The sequence below is a fragment of the Panthera uncia genome, chromosome D1 (genome assembly GCF_023721935.1).
Source record: "Panthera uncia isolate 11264 chromosome D1, Puncia_PCG_1.0, whole genome shotgun sequence".
Lineage (NCBI taxonomy): Eukaryota > Metazoa > Chordata > Mammalia > Carnivora > Felidae > Panthera > Panthera uncia.
Window position 1 is genome coordinate 20,866,082 of NC_064808.1, and position 7,930 is coordinate 20,874,011.

Genomic DNA, 7,930 nt, shown 5'->3' on the forward strand with positions numbered 1-7,930 from the left:
AAAACTTTTGGCCAGATAAGGAGAAGGATTTCTTTCCTTAAATCAAACTATGTATTTGATACTTGTTAAAAATCCAGTCTTAGAATCCCAGTGGACAGATGCTAAGAGGGATAACAGAGAAATGGACAGCATGTTCAGATTTGAAATCAGATATGATAAGATATACTCTCTGAGCCTCCAGTTTCCAGCACTGTAGATTTAAAATCTTGTTTATTAAGTTTTCTGAATTTACTTATTTTTTTTTAAATTAGGTAAATAACACATCTTTTCATGTGTCTGTGGCTATCTGTATGTCTTGAGAGAAATATCTGTTCATGTCTTCTGCCCATTTTTTAGTTGGATTATTATTATTTTTTTTGGTGTTGAGTTGTATAAGTTCTTTATATATTTTGAATACTAACCCTTTATTGGGTATGTCATTTGCAAATATCTTCTCCTGTTCAGTAGGTTTCCTTTTAGTTTTGTTCGTTGTTTCTTTTGCTGTGCAGAAGCATTTTATTTTGACATAGTCCCACAGTTTATTTTCGCTTCTGTTTCTCTTGCCTCAGGAGACATATCTAGAACGATGTTGCTACAACCAAAGTCAGAGAAATTACTGCTTGTCCTCTCTTCAGGATTTTTATGATTTCAGGTCTCACATTTAGGTATTTAATCCATTTTGAGTTTATCTTTGTATAGGGTATAAGCAAGTGGTCCAGTTTCATTCTTTTGCATGTAGCTGTCCAGTTTTCCCAACACTACTTGTTGAAGATACTCTTTATTTCACTGTATGTTCTTTCTTTCTTTGTCAAAGATTACAAAAACACTAATTTGAAGGGATGTATGCACCCCTGTGTTTATCGTAGCATTATTTACGATAATCAAACTATAGAAGCAGCCCAAGTGTCTGTAGATAGTTGAATAGATAAAGACTACACACACACACACACACACACACACACACACACACCATGGAATATTATATTATTCAGCAATAAAAAGAATGAAATCTTGCCATTTGCAACAACTTGGATGGACCTAGGGAGTATAATGCTAAACGTAATGCTTAAAATGCTTAAAAGTAAGCCGATCAGAGAAAGCCAAATACCACATTATTTTACTCATATGTGGAACGGAAGAAAGTAAACAAATGAACAAAGGGAAAAAAATGAGATAAACCAAAAAACAGACCCTTAACTGTAGAGAGCAAACAGATGGTTCCCAGCGGGGAAGTGTGTGGAGGGATGGGTGAAATAGGTGAAGGGGATTAAGAGCACACTTATATTGATGAGCACTGAGTAATGTAGAGAATTATTGAGTCACTATATTGTACACCTAAAACTAATATAACACTGTATGTTAACTACATTGGAATTAAAAATCAAAAATAAAACAAAATCCTGACTTGAAACATGAAAAAAAAGGAAAAATAACTTCTCACTTTGGAATTTGTAAGAATTAGAGAGGTGTAAAGGTAATAAGCCCAGTGTCTATGAGCGCCCACTAATATTGAGCCTGTTTTCTTTCTTTTGTCATTGACTTACAAGGGAGCTTATGAAAAACTATAGTCCCCATGTAACTTCAAAAAAGAACTTGCTTTAAATGTGAAATTTTTAAGTTGATTTTTTTCTGTAAATATAAGCAAACCTCTTCTTTTTGGCTCCTCTGATACTTTAAGTTCAATTATTATCATGGATTCAGTAAATCTACCTGCATTCCAGACTGTTCTCTATTGCATAAAAAAATGACTATTAAGTGGATGAGTCATACGAAAACAAAACAATTTTCTTCACCTCCCTTGACAATTCAAGCATCTGATACATTTTCAAGAGACTATACAGAAATATCAATTGACATGAAATTCTAAATTTTAACCCATATTTATTGTCTCTACTCACCCATATATGAAGATAACCTCATAAATCCTAGTGCGTGGTAACTGTGGATTGAAAAGCTTATCAGATTGGTTAAAACTCTCTCACTTTCTAATATTGAAGTCTTTCCTTATTAATACCTTTTTATCAGAGTCACTGGGTATATTCAAAGAAACTGTTAATTATCTTTTCCCTATGGTTCATATTAGTTTCTTCTTTATTCCCATAGCTTTACATTCCAAACTTTCTTTCCCTGTAAACAATTGGGTGTTCTGTTTTGCAGACCCATCCTAGTGTCTTGTTCTAACAGCTAGTCTCTTCTCACTCATCTGCTCTTGCCCTCTTTCCTCTTCCTCCCGTTTGCCTCATAGAGCCCTCCTGTTCTGCACTCTTGTACCCTGAAGCCATACTACACTTGGCATAAAATAGGTCATTTTCATCTTGAGACCGTCATGCTACATTGATTCTCCAGCAGAGTCTCAACCTGAGCCTGACATTCAGTAAGCTGCAATTTTACTCTATGATGAACTACTCCTCTTTACCAGTATTATCCCCTCATTCTGGGCAAACCAATATATAGTAGAGTCCTCTTATCTCCAGGCTGTTCCCACACATCCTTGTTGTGTTAGCTTGTATTGATGTGGTAACAAATTACCACAAACTCAGCCACTTAATGCATTTATTATTTCATGTTTTCCATAGGTCAGGAGTCTGGGCACAGCTATCTGGATCCTCTGTTTAGATCTCGCAGGTTAAAGCAGTGTGTTGGCAGAGCTCTGATTCTCATCTGAGGGTCTGGATCCTCTTTGAATCTTACTGGTGGTTGGAAGATGTGATTTCCTTGCAGATATATGACCATTTTCTTGCTGGCTGCTGGCAGGGGGCTGCTCTGAGCTTCTAGAGGCTGTCCCTCAGAAGCTCACAGCATAGCCACTTGTTTTCTTCCTTAAGGCCAGCAAGAGTACATCTCTGTCTGACTTCTTCTGCAAAAGAAAAATTCTGCTTGTAAGAGGTTTACTTGATTGGGTCAGGCCCACTCAGATAATCTCCAGTAGTTTAAGGTCATTTGAGGGACTTCAATTACATCTGCAAAATCCTTTCATGGCAGTACTTTGGTTAGTATTAGCTTGAAGAGGTTGGGTTGCTAAGAGGTCATCTTCAGAACCCTACTTTCCATACCCCTCATTGCCCAACCAACTTCTGCACAACCCTCAAGGTTAATCTCAAGCCTTATCTACCCCTTGTTGCTTTCTCCAAATTCCTTATTTCTCTTATAAACTTCTAGGCCGTACATAGGTTTTATTTATTTACTTTTATGTTTATCCATATATAGAAATGTGGGTTTTTAAAATTTTTTTAACATTTATTTATTTTTGAGAGACAGAGCATAAGCAGGGGAGGGGCAGAGAGAGAGAGGGAGACACAGATTCCGAAGCAGGCTCCAAGCTGTCAGCACAGAGCCCGATGAGGGGCTCGAACCCACAAACCACGAGTTCATGACCTGAGCCGAAGTCAGATGCTTCACCGACTGAGCTATCCAGGCGCCCGGAAATGTGTTTTGTTTGGAAGTGCATGACCCATCCAGCTACCCACCCACAACCGTAAATACACATACATATACATTATACTCTCCCAATTTTTATTTTAATGCACTTGAAGGTACAAAACAATCTTTAAAATCTCTTTTGCATAAAACATATTCCTTGACTATGACACATGGAACGCCCTGACAAGAAGAATTCACTGTTTAGAATCGTGGTAGACATATAGGGTTCTATGCTAGCTTTTTTTTTTTTTTAATTTTTTTTTTAACGTTTATTTATTTTTGAGATAGAGAGAGACAGAGCATGAATGGGGAAGGGTCACAGAGAGAGGGAGACACAGAATCCGAAACAGGCTCCAGGCTCTGAGCTGTCAGCACAGAGCCCGACGCAGGGCTCAAACTCACGGACCGCGAGATCATCACCTCAGCCGAAGTCGGACGCTTAACCGACTGAGCCACCCAGGCGCCCCCTATGCTAACCTTTTGTTGAGATGGTAGAGCATCTCTGAATCACTATGTAGGCTGAAAGCTCACTGTAATTCCCTCTAATTCACAAACAGCAGAAGTTGGAGCCAGCACTGTAGGATACTAACAAAGCTCATTTGTGAACCAAGTTGGGTTGAAGACAAGCCAGCGACACTTTCAATGGTCTTTGTCCAAATATTACCATAGGATTTTCGTCTAAGTCATGATCTTGTGAAGATGTTTGAGAGATCCCGTGCTCATTTTTCAATAATTCTTGAACCAACACTTACAGCTGAATGCACTTACAAATTATTTCTTCATTTTTGAAGGGGATGAAGGGAGATGAAGGGGATGAGGAAAATTTTTAATAGAGAATTTTTTTTGTAATTTGCTTTGCCAAAATCTTCAGGCTGTATATTTATGCCTGTATTGATAAAATATTGAAACAAATGAATTCCTTTTCAGAGTGAAGGCAAACATATTTTGTTTTTTTTTAATTTTAATTTTTTTTTAATTTTATTTTTTTGATTTATATCCAAGTTAGTTAGCATATAGTGCAACAATGATTTCAGGAGTAGATTCCTTAATGCATCTTACCCATTTAGCCCATCCCTCCTCCCACAACCCCTCCAGTAACCTTCTGTTTGTTCTCCATATTTAAGAGTCTCTTATGTTTTGTCCCCCTCCCTGTTTTTATATTATTTTTGCTTCCCTTCCCTCGTATTCATCTGTTCTGTGTCTTAAAGTCCTCATATGAGTGAAGTCATATGATATATGTCTTTGACTGACTAATTTTGCTTAGCATAGTGCCCTCTAGTTCCATCCACATAGTTGCAAATGGCAAGATTTCATTCTTTTTGATTGCCAAGTAATATTCCATTGTATATATGCACCACATCTTCTTTATCCATTCATTTGGGCTCCTTCCATATCTTGGCTATTGCTGATAGTGCTGCTATAAACATTGGAGTGCAGGACAAACATATTTTCTAACACTCCTCTTGCATGATAGCAAGAACTAGATGACGAATAAACATTTTTATACATGTATATTGTTAAACATATGCACATATAAATTTCCAAATTTTAAATGTTCAAATTTCTCCGTTTTGAGAATAATAAATTAGTGCAGCTCAGGTTATGATGGAAAAATTCCTGGTATTACTGTGATTAAACCAGGTACATTAAAGTAAGCAGTGATGAATTAAAAGCACAGTAGAATTCTTGGTGGGTGTGAACTGATGAGTAATCTTAATTAGAGGTAAAATGTGCCCATTATTTTTGTGCTATAAATGAATTTTCATATTATGAATTACAGAGATAAAGACAATGTGAGGCACAGTGACACATTAGTCAAAGACTAAGCATAAGTGAACCGGGTACAGTTATTTCTTTTGGAAAGGAAGAAGAAAAAGACAAAACTTATTCCACAGCTGATCATCTCAATTTACCTAAATATCAGTGGTTCCCACATTTGTTAATTGGTGATGTTTTATTCTATAGTTCATGAACTGGATTTGCTTTATAGTTTGGCTATAGTCAAAATTCAATTATAATTGTACATTCAACTTAAGCTAAAATATTATAAAACTGCCTATTTTAGCCCAGTCACAGAACAAAGGAAAATCAGGAAAATGTACATCAATTGGCTCCCCCTCCAGTGAGTGTTGCATATTAGCCAATTACTAGAAAACAAATTCACCATTTCTTGAGATGAAGCACCTACTGGTTCAAATAAATAGAGGTTGGTGGGAAGGTCAGTAATAATAATTTGCTATATTACAAGTGATAACATAATTGTTAAGCTGTATTTTCTTTTACTTTAATTATTTGGCATAAAGTACCAAGTGACAACTCACTTAATAGAGCATCTGAAGACATTAGTCAAAGGAAAATGACCTTATAGAGTAGCCTCCTTTGAACTGAACAACCTGTGGAAAGAGTATATTCACTAGACTCTTCATATTGACTTAAGTTTGGGATCATGATATGGAAAAATTTTAAAAGATAAAAACTTTTGCTTCAAAAGTATTACTTTAATTAACTTATGTAATATTTCCATAGATCCAACAAAGTTTGACAAAGAGGATAGGAAAGTTCGGTTAAAGCCTAAGTCTTTAAGGGATGACTGGGTGGGTCAGTCAGTTAAGTGTCTGACTTTGGCTCAGGTCGTCATCTCATGGGTTGGGGATTCAAACCCTTTGTTGGGCTCTGTGCTGACAGCTCAGAGCCTTGAGCCTGCTTCAGATTCTGTGTCTCCCTGTCTCTCTGCCCCTCCCCCACTCTTACTTTCTCTGTCTCTAAAATGAATAAACATTAAAATTTTTTAATTAAAAAAAGGACTTAAGTCTTCATATATCAAATATCAAGTAGATAGTAAAATACTTCTTAATTCCAAAGAGTTTGTACTTTTGAACATATCACAAAGATGTCTTCTTAAACACTCTGGTGAAAAAACACAAAGATGCTTGGTTTTCTCTTCTATGCTCTTAGTAAACTAAAACAGAAAAGAGAATAGTACTTTTTAATCCAAGGATTCTTTTTCCCTTTTTTTCCCCCAAGCCAAACTGTATCCAGCTTTATCAAAGATGCTTTTCATAAACAATCATGGTGTTATAGGCAAGATATGGACATATAATCATTAACAGTATACAACCTTCAAACCCCCTTCTTTAATGGACAGCCCAAATCAGAAAGCCACTATAAAATCCAATGAAATCTTCATGTGATTCTCTGAACAGGGAAAGTTTAGATGAGGGTTGACATTTCACATTTAGCATGTTGTTTAACAACTTTTCACAAGCCAACCCTGACTTCCAGAAAATGAAATCTAAATGGCAGCATTATCAATTTGAAGATGGACAAGCTAAAAAAGGAGCTCTTTTGAGAGATGCCATCTCAATAGCAGATTGCCTGATGTACCAGGAACCATTTTTGGTGGTCAAGTTCCAACAGGTTTCTGGATTTAAAGGAGTCAGGTCTATACAGAAGGTAGAGAGGGAAAATAAGACATAAAAAAGTGAATTTTAGTTTTTCTACACTACAAGATGTTTGTCCCAAGGTGGCTAATGTCCATCAGCATCAAGGAAACCGTCCTCCCGGGAACCAAGAGGAAGTTTCTCAAAACTAGAAAGGAAAGGTGTTTTCCCTTATATCAATCCAGCTTCAGAGATAGTCTATTAGTGACATGTGCTTTTCTCCCAAAACAACAATGAAGTGTTCTCTGTGCTAACAACAAGCTTAAAAAAAAAAAAGTAAAACAGAATTCTGCATTTTTTATATTTATTTGAGAGAGAGAGAGAGAGGGAGAGAGAGAGAGAGAGCATGCACATGTATGTGTATGTGAGCACAAGCAGGGGAGGGGCACAGAAAGGAGGAGGAAATGAATTCCAAGCAGGCCCTGCACTGTCAGCACAGAGCCTGATACAGGGCTTAATCTCATGAACCCTGAGATGACCTGAGAGGAAATCAAGAGTTGGACATGTAACCAAATAAGCCACCCAGGTACCCCCCAAATTCTGCATTTTTATAAAACTTGATAAGAATAGTATTTCAAACACTATAGTCACCAGAAGTATACAGTTATCAAAAATGCACACACTTCACTTGGCACCTCCAGCACCTTCAGCTTTCTGTGTCTGGTCTGTTTTGACAACTCCATTGTCTGCAGTGTTATTCCCATCCTTGCAGGCATCAACTTCCCTGTTTTTTCCTTTGGGTACCTTCTCTCCTTTCTTTGCATAGGCCTCTTTAGGCTTGGGCTTTGGAGGAGTAGTTTCAGCAGATAACCTTGCAGATCTTTTCTGTGATTCATCCTTCACCTTGGCTTTATCTCCTTTAGCCTCCCCTTCAGCCTTTCTCTTGGACGTGGTGACGCTGGAGGGGTGGGCTTTAGTGGGTCAAGGGGTCCTTCTCACTAGGTTTTCACACTCCTCCTAAGGATTCTTGTTGCCTTTTGATACCTAAATTAACTTTTAGAACACTTGAAGCGCTCTTTGAGGTCAGCACCTGAAGGCATTGGAAATCACACACACACACACACACACACACACACACACACACACACACA

General features: G+C 37.3%; 1 protein-coding gene across 1 annotated transcript in view; it reads right to left on the bottom strand.

Moving 5' to 3' along the window:
• Positions 1-7,337: 7,337 nt before the first annotated feature.
• LOC125928883 (non-histone chromosomal protein HMG-17-like) overlaps positions 7,338-7,930 on the bottom strand; it is a 13,182-nt gene continuing 12,589 nt past the window's right edge. The window contains exon 3 of the mRNA XM_049639682.1: positions 7,338-7,750. Within this exon, the coding sequence (XP_049495639.1) occupies positions 7,464-7,750 (287 nt within the window). The 3' untranslated portion in view covers positions 7,338-7,463. The remainder of the gene's footprint in view (positions 7,751-7,930) is intronic.